This window comes from Sciurus carolinensis, chromosome 1 (assembly GCF_902686445.1).
Source record: "Sciurus carolinensis chromosome 1, mSciCar1.2, whole genome shotgun sequence".
Classification (NCBI taxonomy): Eukaryota; Metazoa; Chordata; class Mammalia; order Rodentia; family Sciuridae; genus Sciurus; species Sciurus carolinensis.
In genome coordinates this window covers 205,181,246-205,200,969 of record NC_062213.1, presented here as the reverse complement: position 1 = coordinate 205,200,969, position 19,724 = coordinate 205,181,246, and the positions used below count along the sequence as shown (strand labels likewise).

The 19,724-nt window shown below is 58.9% G+C and overlaps 1 protein-coding gene across 1 annotated transcript in view; it reads right to left on the bottom strand.

Annotated features, from left to right (window-relative positions):
- Positions 1-17,174, bottom strand: part of Chd5 (chromodomain helicase DNA binding protein 5) — a 60,900-nt gene extending 43,726 nt beyond the window's left edge. Inside the window, exons 1-3 of the mRNA XM_047518703.1 lie at positions 17,021-17,174; positions 7,485-7,612; positions 188-367 (exon numbers count right to left, since the gene is read on the bottom strand). Of these exons, the coding sequence (XP_047374659.1) occupies positions 188-367; positions 7,485-7,612; positions 17,021-17,045 (333 nt within the window). The 5' untranslated portion in view covers positions 17,046-17,174. The remainder of the gene's footprint in view (positions 1-187; positions 368-7,484; positions 7,613-17,020) is intronic.
- Positions 17,175-19,724: the final 2,550 nt, after the last annotated feature.

The window sequence follows — 19,724 nt, the reverse complement described above, 5'->3', positions numbered from 1 at the left end:
ACATCAGCAAGACACACAATCTCCTCCAAGCCCCAGACTTTGCCGATCGTTATTTCAAATACGTCTCCAGGACGTCTGGCCACCGTGCTTCTCGTACACTGTGTCCAACAACCACGGGAAAACTGGTGAGGGACTCGGGTTAGCGGGCAAGGAACTGGGCCCCTGCAGCCTGAGCCACAGCAGTCACCTTTAAGCACCCATCATCGTTGTCCTCCTCGTCCTCGTCCTTCTTCTTCCGCTTGGCCTTTTTCTCCTTCTTGTCCTTGAGTTTCTTCTTCTTCTTTTTGTTAGGGGAGTAGTCGCTACCTTCGCTCTCCGACTTCTCTTCCAGATCCTCCTCATTTTCTGAAAGCTCATCATTGCTCCCCTGGAAGCGGCAGGGAGACAGGGAGGGCATCAGGGGCAGAAGTGTGGCCCTGTGAGTGGCCTGGCCAAGTCAGTCAGCCCACCCGTCCCTCACCCACGTCCACCACTCACAGCTCAGCCCCAAAGCCTGGCCAGAGGGGCCGCCCCGGAGCCAGTATGAGTCAAGGGTCTCAATTCCCCTTAAACCAGACCCTCTCCCAAGCGAAACGAGGCCTCCTTGGACCAGCCCAGGCCAGTCCTGAGCAGCTCAGGTTCTGCTTCGGGCACAGCCAGGCTTCTGTGGACTCCAGGACTGTGACTAGTTTTGCACAAGGGTATTGGAACCAGGAGCTCATGGTAGAGGACCACCATGCCCAGAGTCAAACACCAAGGTGTACAGAAAAAGCCCCACCCAGGAAACAGCGTCTCTTCTGGTGCCCACCCAGGCTCCAGCCCGGAAGCCCGGCTGACTGCTATGTGCCACCGAACCACGCCTATCAAGTAAAACCTGTGATCCACATGGCTCTGCAGGCCAGCTCTCCAGAGCTGCCAGGGCACAAGCCCACCCTCCCCACCACTCCGCACTGGCCGCTTCTCTCAACACGAGGCAAGGTAATTTACGCAGCTCTTAAGCCTGGCTCCAGTGATTTAGTTTCTTCTCTGAACAGGCAGAAAATGACCCATTTATATGGAGATAAGGGTGTTTACAGCCAGAGCATCCCCACCAGAAAGGTACTGCCCCAGCAGAAAGCAGTTTCTTCCTGGTCTTGAGAAAAGGAAGTCAGGCAGAGTCCTTCCCAGTCGCCTTGGGCTGGGGTCTGTGGGGAGAGGCAGGCTCTGTGGCTACAATCACAGCACAGAGCCTGTCACCCTCATAGCTGCAATGAACTGTTTTCAAAGTGAGCAAAGAGAGGCAGGGGTCGGGCGTGGTGGCACCTATAATCCCAGCAGCTCAGGAGGCCGAGGGAGGAGGATCGCAAGTTCAAAGCCAGACTCATCAACTTAACAAGGCCCTAAGCAACTTAGTGGGACCCTGTCTCAAAATAAAAAATTAAAAGGGCTGGGGATGTGGCTCAGTGGCTAAGCCCCCCTGGGTCCAATCCCCAGTCCCCCCCCCCGCTGGAAAAATTGGGGGCCATGGGAAGAGCTGGAGAGAAAACTGGAGAGATAAAACATGAGCTCACAAAATAGCAGCAGGACAGAGGAAGCCATAAGAGAGTGGAGGAGGGAGGAGAGTACAGGAGACAGAGGAGGGTGGGAGAGGCGGCGGGGTCTGCCTGGAGAATCTTAGGAGGCCCCCAGGCCAACTCTGCCCTTACAGAGTTATGACCTAACCTTTTCCCAGGAGAGAGGCTCTGAATAGGCTCACCCCACTGGCTAGGCGAGGATGGCAAAGGCCACTGGCGGGGCTTTCCCTGAGATCAGGCCGGGAAGGACCCCTATCTTCACAAGCTCCCTATCTTCCCGACTCTCCACCAGTCTCCTCTGCTCTCAAACCTCTGACCTCCGTTAACCCCCAGGTCAGCACCACCAGCGGTCAGAAGAAACAGGGCCTCCTTGCTTCTGGGAATACCGACTTGATCACCCTGGGAGCAAGGGCAGCTCCCTGCCCTGGCTGCTGCCTGAGCCTGGCCACAGCTCTCAGGCTCTGCCAGAGTCCTTGGAGGAGTCAGGTGTCCGACAGGGACATCCATTTTCCTCACAGGCGTCAGAGTTCAGCCACCATCAAGAGATTTGAGACATAGGCTCCACCCCAGCAAAGGTAAGGAAGGCAGAGAGAGGCCACCCTGAGCTTCAGCACCATGGACAGCTGCTGTGGGTCGAGCCAAGGGCAGAAATCCACCCAGCCCTCAGCTGCCCCAGGGTGGACCCCACACACTGGCCAGGGATGAGGCCAGAGGACCCAGAGTCCTGCCAGTGGGTCCCGGGGCTCCCTTGGAGGCACTGCACCTTGCTAGCCAGGGCCTTGGGCAAGTCAGTGTGCAAAGCTGAACCTCAGCCTCCTCATCTGTGCAAAGGCGATGCCACAAAGGATGGTCAGAGGAACCAAGGAGAGCTGGAGGAAAGGCCTTGGATGTTTCTGACACAGAAGCCACGCTCCGAGAAGAGCGGCAAGCAAGGGCAGAGCGGTGCGTTCAGCGCCATCCACACCCTTTACTCTGAAAGCGCCAGACCACACCCAGGCACCAGGGACGCGTCCTCCCCTGGTAAGGCCCAGAGATGCCCAGATGACCCTGATGACCCCGATGCTACTTGGAAGGCAGGGTGAGGAAACAAACCAGCCTCCTCTCCCTCGTCTGTGCATCAGGACTGGGCTGCAGCCTCCGCACAGGGCCAGCCTGCAGCTGGCCGGCAGTCACCGTGGACAGACAACATGACTCGTTCAAGAAGGGGCTGTTGTGGCAACAGCTCCAGAGGAGCCAGCCCAGGCATGTGTTGGGAAGCACCGGGGTGAGAGGGGAGAGGAGTGGCCAGCACAGCTCGGCATCAAGGCCCAGGGGGTGTGGGAAGAAGGGGGCAGGGCAGCAGGGAGGAGGGTGGCGTCTCCCGCAGACTGCTCTGCTGGCAGCGGCAGCAGCGCATGCACAGCTCAGGGGGAGCAGGCCTGGCAAAAGGCCAAAGCCAGGCCCTGACAGGCTCGCCCAGATTCCACCCGAGCTGAGTGGCAGGGCAGAGGAACGAGGTAGGGCCACCACGGTCCCTTCCCTGCAGCCAACAACCTGAGGCTCAAGCAAGAGGTCAACCTCTCATTTCACAGAGGAGGAAGAAGCAGCCAAAGGGAAGGCTCTGAGGCCCAGAGGCCCCCAGCCCACCTGCCTTCCCTGGGCTTCCACCACAGGGAGCCCACACAGCCTGGGCCACCCCACCTACACCCAGCTCTCGCCCGAGCTTTGCTCCCCACCCGGACGAGTTACAGAACAAGTCTCTTCCAGCAGAACTCAGCACCAGCTGCTTCAACACCTCAAAACTGGGCCTCCTTTTTATGCCCCCCACCCCAAAATATCTTGACTTGCAGAGGAAGTGGGTAGGAGAGGTTGAACTGGTTCTGAAACAACTTGCAGCAGGCACTAGGGGGGCCTCAGTGGCAAGAAAGGAAGACCAAGCAGCAGAGGGGAGGCCAGTCAACACCCTGAACCTACACGGGGTCTGTGAGCCACACCCTGCTCAGGGAGGAGACCCCTGCGCAGACCTGTAAAGAGTTCCGCCCCGAGCTCGGCAAGCAGCCGAAACACAGAGTGGGATGTGAAAATGAGGATGACGGTCGGGACTTTGACCTTGGCACTGTCCTTCCGCTGCAGCAGCCCCGGACGTGACTGTGGGAGACGCTCCACTGGCTGGAAGAAGAATCTTAGAGGACTCAGAGGCCACCTGCAGAGCCTTGCTGTGTTAGGAGGAGGGAAGAGCCTCTGCTCCGAGCCCAGTTTCCCACAGAGGGCACAGCACACCAGCCTCGGCCCTGGGGACCCCGAGTGGGCAGTCCCCGCCACCCTTCCTCCTTCCCGGCTGTGCAGCTGTTTTCTGGATGGAGGCCTCTCATCTCCCCCTCTCCTCCCTGTATGCCCAGCACACACACCGCATCTCCCAAGAAAGGATGTATTTAAACTCAAAGGAAGGACTGAGAGAGTTGGTCATTCTCAATTTGGGGTCCTTCAAGATTGAGAGGGAAAAAGAAAGAATGAAATATGAGCCTTCCCATTCACGACTGTTATAAACAGTTATAATTTAGCACTGAATAATTGGTTGCTATGGTAACCGCTGCAGTACAGGTTGAAATCATTTCTCCCTCCTGCGCTCCGGTCTGACAAGGAGCTTCATCTACATATGCTCAGGTTCCGGCTGCAGCCTGGTTATTTTATGTAAATCAGAATCCTTGACTTGCTGCCTGCCCCCACCCAAACTGCTGTTTGGGGCCCACCCACCCTGGCACCTCCTCTTGGGGTCACCTGGCTAGAGACAAAGTGGGGCAAAGGGATACGATCCCCCTGCCTGTGATCCAGGTCCAGGGTCTACGGGGCAAGCGGGCAGTTGGGACCCTCCTCTCTGGACACAGTGTGCTCCAGATCCCCTATGATCCACATCTGGTCAGAGCCAGGCTCTCAGGAATGCAGGGAAGGGGGCAGCCCGGCCCAATGGTCACCTCAAGGGACCTGTCCCCTGGGGTCCTCCAGTCCACCCCAACCCTCCACCCTTTTCAGGAAGCACTACAGCATCTCGGCACAGAGGAAGCAGGGAGTATGAGGGAGAGCGGGGAGGAAATGAGGCAGGAGGAGGAGGAAACATGGAGAGATGAGACAGGGGGACAGGGGAAGAAATAGCAAGAGGTTCAGGAGGCAGAGACCAAGCACAGGCCAGAGGGAGGCTCCGTGGGACTCAGAGCGAGATGGCAGTCAAGAGCCAGAGGCGGTGGTAAAGACAAACCCAACCAGGCCTCGGAGAAAGGGAGAGAGCCCGACAGCTCGAAACGGAGATGCTGAGGCCAGGACCCTGAGGAGAGAGGCAGAGACCAGCCCTTCCAGGCTCTGGAGCTGCAGCACGGCCAGCACCCTCCCACTCCTGGCCTCTGTCCAGACACTGCCTCCTTCCTGGCCAGGGTCACCATGTCCAGGAGGGAGGGAGAAAGAAGCCAGCCCTGCCTAGGGTGGTGGCTCACAGGAGCCTGCCACTCCCCTGCTGGGACCCCAATGGGGCTGGGTCTGCCCAGGTGGTGCTGCCCCTGGTCCCAGCCTCCTGGAATCTGTTAAAGAGGAAACCGGCGCTGGGCAGGGGTCACATGCAGGAAGCCCCTGCCCTTGGCTGTGAGGCCCAGGACAGGAGAACCACAGAGCCTGGGGCTCAGGGGAGAAGGCAATGGGGCAGCAGAACAGTAAGTCATCCCAGAGCCTCAAAATCTAGACCACCCCCTGCCCAGCACAGGGGCAGACCTGCAGGGCTGGGGCAGGGACCAGCAGTGGAGGAGGAGAGGAAACGACAGCGAGGAATTTAGGGGCCTTCCTCATCAAAAGAGCTAGTTCACAGTGTCTCCTCCAGTGCGGGAGCCTCCAGGCACAGGGTCCTCCTTCTCCCTCCACGTCCCCAGTTGGATACTGGGAACAGGAAGCTTCACCCGCTTCATCACCCCCTTCATGACCCCTCAGAAGAAGCCAGACTCAGAGCACAGGCCTACACATCCCAGGGCCCTCCCTACCCGCCCACCCACCAGGGCAACCCTGACCTGCATCCTTCCCTCACCAGTGGACAGCCTGCATGTTGGCCCAGGGGTAAGGGTGGAGTGTCCTGGGAGGGGACAGACACACATCAGTCCTGGCCATCACACCAGAATGAAGACAGAGCTTAGGTCAGCAAATGTGGGAGGGGCTAGAGTCTAGGTGGGGAGGACCCAGACCTCTCCAGGGGAAGAAGGGGTGCACGCGCATGCACGCGCACATGCACCCGCAGTGGAGGAAGAGAAGGGCCTGGTGCAGCTGATAAGCCTGGAGGAGTGGCTTTGGGGTCACAGCTTGGGAGCTTGGACAAGAGGCTGAGGGGCGTGGCCAGGTGGGCCCTTGAAGAAGCTTCCCAGAGGGTCAGGTTCTGCCAGGTGAGAAATGCTGACTGCCAACCTCAGTGCAGAGCACCAAGCAAAGAAAACCAACCAGCCGCAGCCACCCCCAGCCAGGCCGTGCATGAACACCAGGGCTCAGGATCACAGCCCCGGGGTGACAGGAGGAAACAGGCCAAGGCAGTTTTGGGTCCTCAAATGCCGGGCCACTTCGCATGGGAAGGCGCCTAATGTGTTGCCCAAACAAGCAGGAGGTGGAAAGGGGTCAGAGCATCGAGGCCCTGAGAGGCACAGGCAGCGGGTCTCACGCCCACCACCATCCTCTCTCCCTCCACAGGGGTCTCTTTGCTCTGCCTCTGGCCCTCACCCTGGTGCCTCCAGAGCAGCCGGCCAGAGCTGTCACATCCTGTGCCCCGCTGCCCAAAGCCCTCCACCAACCCCACCTCACTCAAGAGGTAGGCAAGCGGCCACAGTGGTCGTGGTCTGCCCCTGCCTTGGGTGGACCCCAGGCACTCAGCAGGCACATGGGCCCTGGTCTGGGCCTTCCGCAGCCCTCCTCTCTATCTGGCCTGCCCAGGGCTCCTCACCAGCTGCCTTCCTGGGCCTCTCCCCTGCAACACTGGACCAAAAAAGGGCAGAGCCCTAGCCACATGTCTCCGGCTGACTAGGAGAGGACACGCCTGGTAGGGGGAAAGCTGACACTGCTGACAGCCCCAGGTTCAGACCTCGGCACACCACGTGTGACCAGGGGCGTGGTCACCCCTGAGCCACTAATCGCTTGCCTGTGAAGCTAGAAGCCACCCTCTCCCCAGGGCTGCCTGGAGGACTAGAGACAATGCCCAAAAGCCTCACAGTTGGCATGTACAGGGGCACCCAGGGTCCTATTCCAAGTGGGAGGGACCTTAAGCTGCATATCTGCCTCTGTTTCTCCATGTGACAAGGACGAATCACCATCCCCATTCCAACAATTTCTTTCTTGCTTTCCTTCTTTCTTTTTTTGCAGAGGTTGTTTAAGAAAGCACACATATTCAAGGGAAAATGCAGCCATCTCTCCAGAGGGAGAGACAGACAAGGTGGACCCTGGGGATAAAGTGAGTCCAGGCGCACGTGGGAACGTTCTGAGCATGTGCTCTCCGTCCGCCTCACCAGACTCTCCTATCCAGAGCTGCTGGGAACCAGGATGAAAGAGACCAGAGCCCAGGTCCAAGGGCAGCAAGCCCCTCACCAGGACTCACCGCACCTCTCGGCCTCTGTATCTCCAGGAGGTCTGCTTAGAGGGACAGAGGCCTGCTATGGCAGCCAGGAGAGAGTGCCAAGAGCCAGGGAGTGACCACCAGCTGTGAGGGAGAGAGGGTGACTGTGAGCGTCCTATTGTCCCCACATAGGGCAGCCAGGACGGGAGAAAGGAAAGATACCCTCTGACGCTCTCTCAGAAAACAGGACACGTCTTTAACACCCCAGAAAGGCTGGTGTACACCATGCTTCCAGGGCAAACTGGTTTTGGTGTTTCCCAGGCAAACATGGGTCTCTGGAACCTGGGGCTCCTGGGTGCAGGCCCAGGTCTCCCGGCGGCCACGCTGCCCCACCCTTGCACTCTCACCTCTTTCTTCTTCCGCTTCCCTTTGGACTTGCTCTCCTTGAGCTTCTTGGATTTCTTCTTCTTAGGAAGGCTCACGGGCTCCGCAGGGAAGAAGCCATGGAAACCTTCAAGACCACCATCTTCTTCTTCTGGAAGAGGCGAAGTGGGGAGCGGTTATCCTCTGCTCCCCTAGGGACTCCACCTGCCAAGCCAATGTGCCCCTCCCCAGACCCAGCCAGGGCAGGGCAGGAATACCAGCTGTGGAGGATGGTGCCAGCTTCCCTTTCTGGGTCTTTCCTTCCCTCCTCTAAAATGGGACAATAACCACCAACCTCTGGTAGGACAGGAACATGGAAGCTGAACTCCAGGAATAAAAGTGAGTGACTATCAGTGGGCACTGTGGACAAGGTGCCCAAGGAGGAAGCAGCCCCAAGGAATCACCCCAGGGAGGGTCAGGCCAGACAGAGAGGCCAACCTGGGCAAGGTCCATCTTGTCTTATAAATACAGAACAACGGGGACACTCGGGTCCCATCAACCAAGGACCCTGTGACACCAGCACAGCAAGAGCCAGGGGGTGCTAGAGGAGGGACCCATCCAGAAGGATGCCAGGACACTGTGGGTTTGCCAGGACCCCTGCAGGACGTTCAAGAGGGCACTGCACCCCCGCCCTGACCCCACAGCTGCACACACAGCTGCACACTCCTTACCCTACACACGCGCGCACACACACACACACACACCAGACAGTGTGCCCAGCTCATGCCATCTGAGCACCCAGAACGATGTGGCACCCCACAGAGAACGGCCACATTCTCCACGCCCGGGCTTCCCAGGAGCCACCAGATCCTGAACCCCTTGCTTGTTCCAACACCTTACAGGCTGTGAGGGGCAGAGTGGGCTTGGGGGTGGAGAATCTTTGAAGAAGAAACTGGCTACAGCTGGGAGTGGTGGCCACACCTGTAATCCCAGCCACTGGGGAGGCTGAGGCAGCAGGATGGAAGTTTAATAAGACCCTGTCTTCAAATAAAAATAAAAAGGGCTGGGATGTGGCTCAGTGGTGGAGTATGTGCCTAGCATGCCCAGGACCCTAAGTTCAAAAAAGTAAGACACTGGCTCGGAGCTCCACGCTGCTCCCTAAAGGGCAGAGGGTGCCGCTGCCCCTCCCCCGCCTCCAACCTAGAGGAGGGGGCTCCCACGTGCACTGGGAGCATGATGTGTGCCCCGGCCATGGGGACACAGTGGGATGGGGCCTGACTCCCACCCAGGACACCACAGGTGAGCCCAGGGTTCCAGGACCCCAGGCACGGGTCACGAAGGGGAGGGGAGGGGAAGAGGGTCCCCCAGAGGGTACAGCACAAGAAACAAGTCACCCAGAACAGAAATATGCCCACACGAAGCAAAGGGCCATCTAGAAGGAAAACCTCCAAGAGGCCAGGGACGGGACCCAGCAGGGCCAGCTCCCCTTGCCAGCTCATCCTGCCCCACCCCGTGTGCCATGAGTGGCTGGGGAAGCTAAAAGCAGAGCCGGGGGGACAGCCAGTGGGAGACACGGCAGGGTGAACAGCTCAGAGTTCAAGGGCCACCTTGCACGACCCCACCTGAGGAGGGCGAGGCTGTCCAGGGGACAGTCACCCAGGAGAAGGCATCCTCAGAAGTTCTTCTGCCAGCCAGCTGTGTGCAGACCACATGCAACAGATACAACAGTCACATACGTGTGCATGGACACACACACACACACACACACACACACACACACACTCAGGACTCAACCAACATCCCCTCCCATGCTCCACACGGGTCCGGCCCCCAGCCTGGGAACCCTGCCCATTCCCTGTCCCAAGGGAGGAGGGGGAGGCTTCCACCATACGCACCCAGCCCTCAGAGGGCCCTGGTGGCTTTGGTGGCTGAGCAGACGACCTTCCTACCACTGACCCTGCAAGGCCAGGTTGTACAGGTAACCCCCCACCAGGTGGGCTGCACCACTGCCTGGCCCCCAACCAGGCAGCAAGTCCTGCTCTGCCTGCACAGCCCCCAGGAGTCCCCAGGCAGGGGCAGCGACCCGGAGGAGCAGCAGAGCACGGAGCAGAACAAGAGGAGGAAGGCTCCAGGAAGCTGCCACAGGGAGCTGGTCTCAGCAGGGGTGGCCTGAATGTGTCCTGAGTGCAGGCTATTCCTGAGGGACCAGCAGAACGTGGCCTGACCCACCGAGGGGCACCGCTGAGGACACGCCCATGTGGAGGTGCAGATGCTGTGGCCTTAGATGAGCTCCACCTCACAGAGCCGTGGACAGTGGGGGCCAGGCCCTGGGGACAGTCAGGACAAGGCCAGGGGCTACTAGAGCTGACCCCATCTGTCCCTCCAAGTCTCAACTTGGCAGGGCAGGAATTTTTCAAACCAGCTGAAAATGTGCATGGTGACCCCCCAGAGTCATCCTGGAGTGGAGGAGATTGGCCAGCATGTCCAGGCTGGCATGCAGCTTGGCTAAGGTGGTCAATGAGATGCCCACCCATAATCTGCCCACTCCCCTGGCCCCACAGAGACGGCCTAGGCAGAGACACCCCACCCCCTAGCAGTGCGCGACATGATTATGTAACCGGCTCGAGGCTGATGCAATCTCGGGGGCGGGGGCTCCCCCTCCTCTGGGTGTCCCGTCTCCTTCCAGCAGGGCAGTCCCCAGACTTAGGAATGTCAGACCAGCACATGGTCTCTGACTGACCAGAGTGGACCGGGATGAACAGGTGGCTGGGGAAGTGGTGGAAGGAAGCTTGGATCTGCCTGTAGTGGGAAGAAGGCAAGCGACAGCCCAGGGGTAACCCTGACCACACCCAGGACGAGTCCTGGAGAACCCTCCTAGACCCTGCCCACCGGACTCCTCCTCCCCTCCCAGAAGACCTCGCAGCCCAGGGCCATCTGCCTGAAAAAATCCTCCTCCAGGAAGATTCGGAGTTGGCATGGGAGATGGGCACCCAGCCCTGCCCACCCCCCCCCATCTCTGACAGGCCCTTCCTGTTCCCACAAGGCTTCTGGGGGCCCAGGGACACCTCAAGTCTGACCCTCTGTGACGCTGCCCCCCATGCACCCTGTCTTCACTGGAGCCCCAGCCCCTCATCCCACAAGGCCTCTCTCCCTCCTCTGCAACAGGCCATGAGTCTTCTCAGGCCCTGAGGCCTGGGAATCACCGTTTAGCAACCAACGTCAGCCATTCCCTGAGCCCCAGTCCCTTCTCCCTGCAGCCCCATCTGGCAAGGACAGCGCAGAGGCGTTGAGGGTGCAGCCAGGGGTGGTGGGCTCCCATGGCTGGGGTGAGGGGCTTCAGGACTCCTTGTCCTGCCAGATCTTGGCCCGTCAGAGCTGCCCCCACCCTCTGGCCCGCCTGGCTGTGCCCTCCCGCACCAGCCGTGCCCCTCCAGGGCCTGAGGTTCCATCGATCCAAGCCAGCTATAATTAGGACCATTAGCCTGGTTATCTCTCACCTCCTGAGGTACCCAGGCGGAGCAGGCCTGGGAGGGGTGGGGAGGTTGCTTCAGAGACAAGGAACGGATGGACGGACGGGAGGGGACAGAGCCTGCTAGGGTGAAGACAGGGACCTTCTGCAGGTTTTTCCTGAGCTCAGTCCAGCCCTTCGTTAGCTCCCTGTACACACTCTAGGTCAGCCGCAAGGGGCCTTGAGCTGACACTCACAGCTGGGTGGCTCTTCCCAGGCCATGGCACTGTAGTGGCTAATGCCCACACCCACCTGCACTAGGCTCCAAGTACCCGACAGTGTCATCTTCATTGGGATGGCACAAAGCTACCCTGGGAGACACGAATTACCAGTCTCACTAGATGTAGAAACTGGGGCCCAGAGGATCCATCAGTTGCCTACAGCCAGCAGGTGGGACAGCCACATCTGAACCCAGACAGGGGGTCCCGCCACCACAAGTGGTCCCTTCCCAGGCCCCCTCCAGGCATCAGATCCTCCCAGAATTCAGCATTTCAACAGCATGTCTGGTGTGGCAAGTGGGGTCAGCACCGTGGGGACCATGAGGTGACGGGAGGCCAAGGAAAGCAGGTCTGGAAAATAACAGGGGCCCTCTGGGAGGTCCGGGCTGGTCCCTGCACATACCTGGAGCAAGCCCCGCTCCTTCTGGGAGGGGCAGCGTCGGGGCCAGAGGGGCTGCAGGGAGCTTTGGAAACAAGCCTCTCAGGATAAAGGTTCTGGGTGGTCCAAGGGTGTGAGGAGCAGAGCCAGGAACCGGGGAAAGACCCTCACAGCCATGGCCTGGACCACCAAATCTGGGAATCATGGGGACCCAACTCAGCACCCACCATCCTTCCCAGGGTCTAAAGACAGGGACTCCTTCTGTTCCCCAGCCCTGCAACCCAGCTCCAATCAGGGAACAAGGCCACCTGGTGGTCAGGACGAGGGAGGGACAGGGCAGTACCCTGGCTTCAAGCCACCACCCCTCCTGGGGGTGGCCCACGACCCTGCCTGGCTGGCTCTAGCTTCTTCTGTAAAGTGGCCTATTCCAGTGCCCTTCCTCCCAGGTGATGAAGAAATTAGAAACTGTGAGTGAAGAGTGGGGACGTGATACCCAGCAACGCAGGCAAAGCCAGGGAGGGTGGTGGCAGAGTGAGGGCTGGCCGGTTCTTTTTGGGTCCCTAAGGGGTCAGGCGTTCTGGCCAAGGAGGAGCCCAGACGAAAATTCCCATTAGTCCCTGGGCCTCCCTGCAAGACACAGGACCTAAGATGATGTGGGGGGCAGTACTCACGCCCAAGAAGTGATTAATAATTTATTTATGACATTTAACAAAACCCAGACATCACCTCATTGGCGTCTCATCAAAAGAAAGCGCCAGTCCTGAAAGAAAGGGGACTAAAGGGGAGGAGGCAAGGCTTTTACCAAGGAGTGGGGAAAGTGAGGGCCCAAGGCAGGCAGGAAGAGGCCTCCGGGCCCAAGGAATCAGTGTGGGCAGGAAAAAGACAGGAGAGGAGGGCACGGGGAGACAACCGCTGAGGCAAAAGGAGAGGCAGGGAGAAAAGACAGAGGCACCAGACAGAAAGAAACAGGGCAAGGCTGATGGACATAGAGACAGAAGGGGGACAGAGGGAGAGAGAAAGGGAGGAGGAGACAGAGACAAAGACACAAAGATGAGGCAGAAAATCTGAGTTTCACTGCAAGAGCCCCAAGAAAGACATCAGACACAGTGCCTGATGTCTCAGAAAAGATACTCACTAAATCTGTGTTGCATGGATAGGTGGATGGATGCATGGATGGATGGGGAGGGATGAATTGATGGCAAGAAGGCAGTAAGGCAGGCATATGGACAGATAGATGGTGGTGGATGGATAGAGGGATGGTGGGTGGGTAGATGGATGGATAGATGGATGGATGAAGGATGGGTGGGTGGATGTTGAGTATATGTATGGATACAGGGATGGATGGATAAGTAGTAGACAGATTCTGGACAGACAGATGGATGTGTATGTATAGAAAGATAAGTAGATGATTGATGGAAGGATTCTGGATGGACAGATGGATGGTTAAGTGTATAGATGGTAGATGAATGGATAGATGGTGGATGAATGTATCGATGGATGAATGGTGAGTAGATGGGTGGATGGATGAATGGTGGGTAGACAAATAGATGGTGGCTGTATGTATGGATAGATGAATGGATGGATGGTAGATGAATGGGCTGGGTGGATAATAAATATATGAATGGTAGATGAATAGATGGATGGTGAGTGAATGGTTAGTTGGTTGGTTTTATGCATGAATAAGCAGATGCCTGGGTGGGCAAGGGGCTACATAGATGGATGGATGGATGGATGAACAGTTGGGTAGAAAATTGATGGAATGACACCTGAATCTTAGTCCTTCATCAACTTGGAATGAGAATGAATAGCCCACTGGCCACTTATATCACTGGGAACACTGTGCTCCCTTTGCCTCCTTCGCCCAGAAAGAATATAAATATAATAATAGATCAGGATGCTTGAAACCCCCACACATACACACTTCTCAGAATACAAGCAAGCTAAGATAGCATGGGCCTTTAGAAGTTATGACAGTCACTCTCACATGGCCCCTGAGACTCAGAAAGCCAGAGATGCTCATGAAGATGGAGCCAGTCTTGTGGTCATGGGAAGCAAGGCCAGTCATGTGTCCCTGGGGGGCAAAGTGATCACAGTGCCCGTCCAGGGAAGAACTTGGCTCACCAGCTTGGCTGTGATTAAGAAAGGGCCAGGTCAACTATGCAGGGAGCTTGCCAACCCACCAGTGGCCCCAGGAGGAATCAGTGCACATCTGAGGAAAAGGCTAGAGGTGCCCGGTCCCTGTCCCCCCACCCCTCCAGCCCATCGGGGGGCTTCTCAACCCAGCCCTCCTCCTGCCCAGGGTCCACTCCCTCCAGCTTACTGGATGAAAGTGCAAGTCTCAGAAGCATTTCCCTGGGGAGCCAGGATAGCTCCCCCCTGGATGGTGCTAATTATGCCAGTCACGGTTTACTGCACCCACTATATGCCAGGCACTATGACCTAAATGTTCCACATGTACCATCTCATTAGGCCTCATAATAGCCCTCTATGAGGTAGTGGGTGGTATGTCCCATTCTGGAAGCAGGGATACTGAGGCAGAAGGCTGGTGAGCTTGCCCAAGGCCACTCAGCTAACAGAGCAGAGCTGAGATTTGAGACCATCTCCATCCAATTCTCAAGCCCTCACTCCGACCTGTCCTCCCCCACTGCCAGGAAGATTTGGCAGCTGCTGGTCCCTGAGCCAAAAGAGGTGGGCACCCACCCCCACCTTCCTCCTGGAAGCAGACTCATCCACCTGCCACAAAGTCAGAGAGTTAGCCGGGGTTGGCAGGAAGCAAGATTACTGTTGAGTAAACGGCAAGGGCCACTCTGAGCAGAGATGCGGAATAGAGACAAGCCCCGCCCCCACCAAAAAAATGACAAGTAAAGAGAGCAACTGCTTTGGATTAAAAAAAAAAAAAATAGTTTGACAGCCCCAAAATACTAACTCCTCCAGCCTCAAACTGCAATGTTTCAGAGCCAGCTGACTTAGGTCACTGCCATGGACCTGGGACACAGGCTGCAGAAGGGCCACAACAGAGGGCTAATAGGCAGGCCAGTCCACACTGCAGGAGGGTTGTAAGGCTGGAGCTGAGGCCAGCATCACGTCCAGGGGGCCCAGGGGGGATCTAGGCTTCCTCTACCCTCAGACACTAAGACCATCATGATCTCTGGGCACCCTTGGTTCTGGGTGCTGAACACAGCAGGTGGTCAAGGGACTTCCACTCAAAGGGGAGCCCACTGGCCCAGCAGACAGACAGTAACACTCCAGAGAGCAAGAAATGCTGCCAAGACACTCGAGCATTAAAATGAGTCTGAGTCTGCAATGGGGCCCCACTTAAGCCAGAGGATCAAAGAGGGCCTTCCGTGGTAGCATTGGAGTTGAAACCCAAATGGCCAAGACAAACCTTTGAGCAGAGGAAAGAAGAAGTCAAGAAGAGGTCACAGCCAGGGCCCAAGGACAAGACAGAGCCCGAGGTGTTCCAGAATCCACAAGGAGACCGGCGTGGCTGCCTTGTGCAGACGAAGGGGCATGAAGAAGGAAAGGATGGACCGAGGTTCCAAGCTCTGACTTGTGTTCAGAAGTGACCCTGGCTCCAAGTGGGGGTGGTCAGTGAGAACTGGCTGGGAGGTTCTGGGACGTGGAAAGGAGCCTGAGCCTGGGGACAGAGCAGCTCATCTGGTGCATGGCTGGAATCCCCAGGCAGAGGGGCAAGAGCAGCGTGTCTTCTCCGCCAGCCTCTGGGGATTACTCTCAGAGGCCCTGGAGACAACATCTCCCTGCCCTGGAGAAAAAGGGAGAATGAGGGGCAGACTGGAGATTATGACCAAGACCAACCCCTCTGGCCCTAAGATGAGCTGGGTGGCCACCAGCCTGGCACTATGGCCCCCAACCCTGCCTCCTTTCCTCCAAAAACTCTGTACCCCCATACAACCAGAGAGTCATAGTAAGGCAGGAAAGGGACAGGGGATTCCATCAAGGGGTTCTGCAGTCCCAGAAATGGGAATGGGCCTGACCATGCCTGCTCAGCTGTCCACCATCCCATCAGTGCCACAAAGGGCCACACCCCAACACCACAGGGAGTCTCACTGAAGGAAACAGTGACCTAGCTTACTGAGGAGCCAGGGTCCCAGGTAGAAAACAAACACAGGTACCCCCCTGTGCTGGGCCTCTGTGTTCCCCTCCGGGGAATGGGTCTGATTCTACCAGCCTGGGAAGGGAACAGCTACTGTCCCCACCTCCTGTAGGGACACCCCAGCAGCCTGTTTGCTAACTTGGCCTGACCGAAAGATGAGGGACAGACTCCTGCAGAGGCCCCAGTCATTAAGCGAACAGAAAGCGAGGGGGCGTGGCCACCTGAGGGTACTCCCCACAGCAGTGAGAAGGTGCCAAACAGCCTGGAGGCTGCTGTACCCCCCAACAGGAGTTGGGGTGCCACTGTACAGTGGCATCTTCTCACGCCTGGAGATGACATAAAACATCCCTAGGGGCCAGATGCACATTCCTGGGCCGGGCGGGTCCTCCGGCCTCTCAGCCTCAGGAGGGGCGCTGAGCAGCTGAGGAGGGCGGCAGGCGACCGGCGAGGCCCTGCCCATTCGGGCCAGGTGGGAAAACATCAAACATCGGAACAAATGGCGGGCAGCTAACTGAACGGTTACCCGCAAGGTAACCCCTCGGCAGCCAACCCACTCACGCTGAAATCCCTGAATTCTGCAGAGAGGAAGGAGAGAGGCTGCAGGGGCAGGGGCGGCGGCCCGGGGGCATCGGGCCCGGAGCCAAGGCAGCAGGGGTGGGCTGGAACGCCGGTCGCCGGGCGGCTGGGGCTGAACACAGCGCGGGCGCTAGGGCGCGCCAGGAGGACGCCGGCGGCCCAGGCAAAGTGCATGGGGAGCGGCGGTCACAGCGCCCAGCGGTCCGGGCAAGGGGAGCGGGAAGTCCATCCCGCGCGCCCCGGCTCGCAGCTCCTCCGGGGCCCGTGGGGAGCCTCCCTCCTCGGCGCCTGCCGAATCCCCAAGCCCAGCCGGCCCTCGCCCCGCGGCCGGCCCCACCCAGGGCCGCCCCGGGGCGATGCGCGCGGGGGGCCGGGTCCCGCCTGCCCGCGGCGAAGCCAGGGGCGCGCGGCGGCGGGGCAGAGGCGGGTGCGCCGCGCCAGCAGCCAGCGCGATTCCCGCCCCCTTCAAGGGCACGCGGGCTGACCCCGGCGCGCCGCGCCCCCATCCCCGCCCGGACGCCCGGCGCAGGCTCCCGCCCGCCGCCCGCCGGCCCGCGCCGCAGCCGGGGGTCCGGGTCGCACCCCGCCCGGGGTCGCCCGCGCGCTGCGCCCCGGCGCTCGCCCTGCCCCGCGCCCTTGGCCGCGCGGCGCCAACAGGGCGGGAGCACAGCCCGCAGCCCGGGCGCTCCTCCGCGCCGCGCCTCCCCCGCCGCCCGCTCCGGCCCGGGCCCGCGGGGCCGGCGCCCCCATCGCCCCGGCCCCGGGGCGCCCCCGCGCCCCCTCACCTGACATCTCGTCCTCGTTCTCCATCTCCTCGGCGAACAGCCGCGGCAGCTCCTCCTCGGTCCCAGCGGGCCCCGCATGCCCGGCGCGGGGGGGAGGGGAGGTGGGCGCCCCCCTCCCGCCGGGCGCGGTGCCAGCCTTAACCCGTGCGCTGCCGGACGGGCGCGCGCGGCGGGCGAGGCGGCCTCGGCGAGAAGATGGCGGCCGCCGGCCCCCCCACCCCCCAAACCTCCACCCCCCCGTCTCGACCCCCCTTCCTCCGGCCGCCTCAGCCCGCACCCGCACAGCCCGGGCCGCTCCGCCCACCGCGCCCGCAGCCCGAGTCCCGCAGCCGGCCGAGGGTGGCGGCGGCAGCGCCGGCGGCACGGCGGCAGGCGGGGGGCGGCACACATGCCCGGATTGTGACGTCCAGTCTGGTTGCTGTGGCAACCCCTCCCATCGTTCCGGCAGCGGGACTAGTTAACAGCACAGAACAGTTGGGGAGACTAGTCCTGCGCCGCCGGGAGAGCTTGGGGACAGGGGCGCTCCGACAGGGGGAGCCGTCGAGGCGCCAGCGCGCCCGGGGACCCGACGGCGGAGCGGGTTGCGGGGACTCAGCGGCCAGGCGCAGGAGCAGGCGAGGGAAACGCCGCCCCCGCGCGCCCAGGGCAGAGCCAGTCACAGCCGCCCCCGCCCACGAAGGCGCCGGCCCGGGTCCCCCAAGGGCGCGGAGGCGGGGTCTCCAGGGCAGCGAGGAGGAAGCACCCCACTAGGGTCACACTCGCCAGGACCCGCCCCGCACCCGGTTCCGTCCTCGACATGCTTCTAACCCCTCTCTCAACCCATTTCGAATGAAAACTAAAGAAAAATGTGGTCCGCACTTGGGGAAGGGACGTTCTGGAGACTGTGGGGCTGATTCCTTCAGGAAAATCCGTGAGGTGACTGCGCCCACCTCTCACGAGAGTCCTCTTCCAAAACACCCTTCCAGACTGACTCCAATTCCAAAACATCCAGACCCCTGGGGTGGTGCGGTTCTGCGTGGTCTGCGCCCCAAACTCCCACTCAGAAGCAACACCTGTCGCGAAACGTTAAGGAGCCTCCGCTGCCAACCCCCGGTTGTTAAAGGTGAGGAAGGAGGCCCAAGACCTGGGGAATAAGACTGGAATTTAAGTGAGTGCATTCAGTCTCGCTGCAGCAAGTCTTAAAGGTACTTTAAGATCGCGCAGAAGTTTCAGTGACCGGCAGGATCACCAACTCTTATCCCAGAAGGACCAGTAAGGGAGGGCAACTCCATCTCACTGCATGCAGCCAGAAACATGGGAGGTCCACTGGAGACTCGCGGCTGCCGCGGAAGGCAGGCTCGGCCTGACTTGGGAAGCTCAAGGCCATTGAAGAGGAATCTAGCACAAATCCTCAGGTCTTGGCTGAGCACCTGCCCCACCCAGGCAGCCATCACCAGGAGGACTCTCCCCTGTCCTGGCACTTTTGGAGAATCAAGAACATTGTGTCCACTTGGCTGAAGGACCCCAGGCAAGACCTCTTGGGGAGGTTGTCACAACCCAACTCGCTGGACGCTACATGCATGGCCCAGGAAGGGTTGTAAAGATCTATGGCAAAGCTTTCTCCTGGTGCAACCCAAGTTAATTAACAGCATGCCCAAAAGTCTTTCATTCCTGGGCAGATCTGTCCAGCCTTCCAGGACCAAAGTGCAGGGTGCTGAGAAACCACTTCATCCCTCAAGTCTTTCTTTTTGGCCCTGGGGATTGAACCCATAAGCGCTTTACTACTCAACTACATCCCCAGTCCTTTTATGAGACAGGGGCTCACTAAATTGCTGAGCCTGGCCACAAACTTGTGACCCTCCTGCCTTGGCCTCCTGAGTCAGTGGGATTACAGGTGTGTGCCACCATACCTAACTCTCAGAGCAGTTTAAAGCACACTGTACATAGAAATGCTGGATCAGCATAGTGCAGGCCACCTATAAGGGGAAAGGGACTGCAAGCAGCAAGTGGGTTAAGGAACCAAAGGGCCTCCCTCCACAAAGCCGTCTTCACCAATGAGCAGCTAGCCAAGGGAAGCCTCAGATCACTGAGGCTTGAGCCAGCCTGGAAGTCTTCCTGGCTCTTTCCAGTCCACCTGTTTCCCTGACTCATAACTGTCCAGGAAAAAACTAAGCTTCACCAAACATGCACACCCTCCATCACCAGCCCCCCAACAGCTAATGGTGACCCCCAACCCACCTCAGGGAACTTTGACTTACACTATTTCTTAATACTAGAAAGTCCCCATGTGTGTACCTGCATACACATACACACACACACACACACACACACACACACCATTAACCTTGGCTCCAATTCCCAAAGCAAGGCTGAGAAAGTCAAGATAGCGTTCAACATGGAAAAGCTCCAACTGCTTAATTTGCAACAAATTAGAGAGAGATGCTCATCACTCAGGATGCTCTCCCCTCCCTACCCTGTTCTTCCCCATGGCTGCTGCTAGGTAACATTAGCTAATACCAGAGGCGAAGGAAGATGAAACCTGGGATAGGGGAAATAAATAGGGTTTTTACTACAAATCTTTAGTAATTTTAAAAGGAGAGTTCTTATTATTGTTAAACTATTAAATGTGCGTTTTCATGACAATGGACCTAAAATACCTGATGTTAAAAGCAATTCCCAAAAAAGTGAACATTCAATAAACTGCAGTCGCTAGAACAGCCTATCA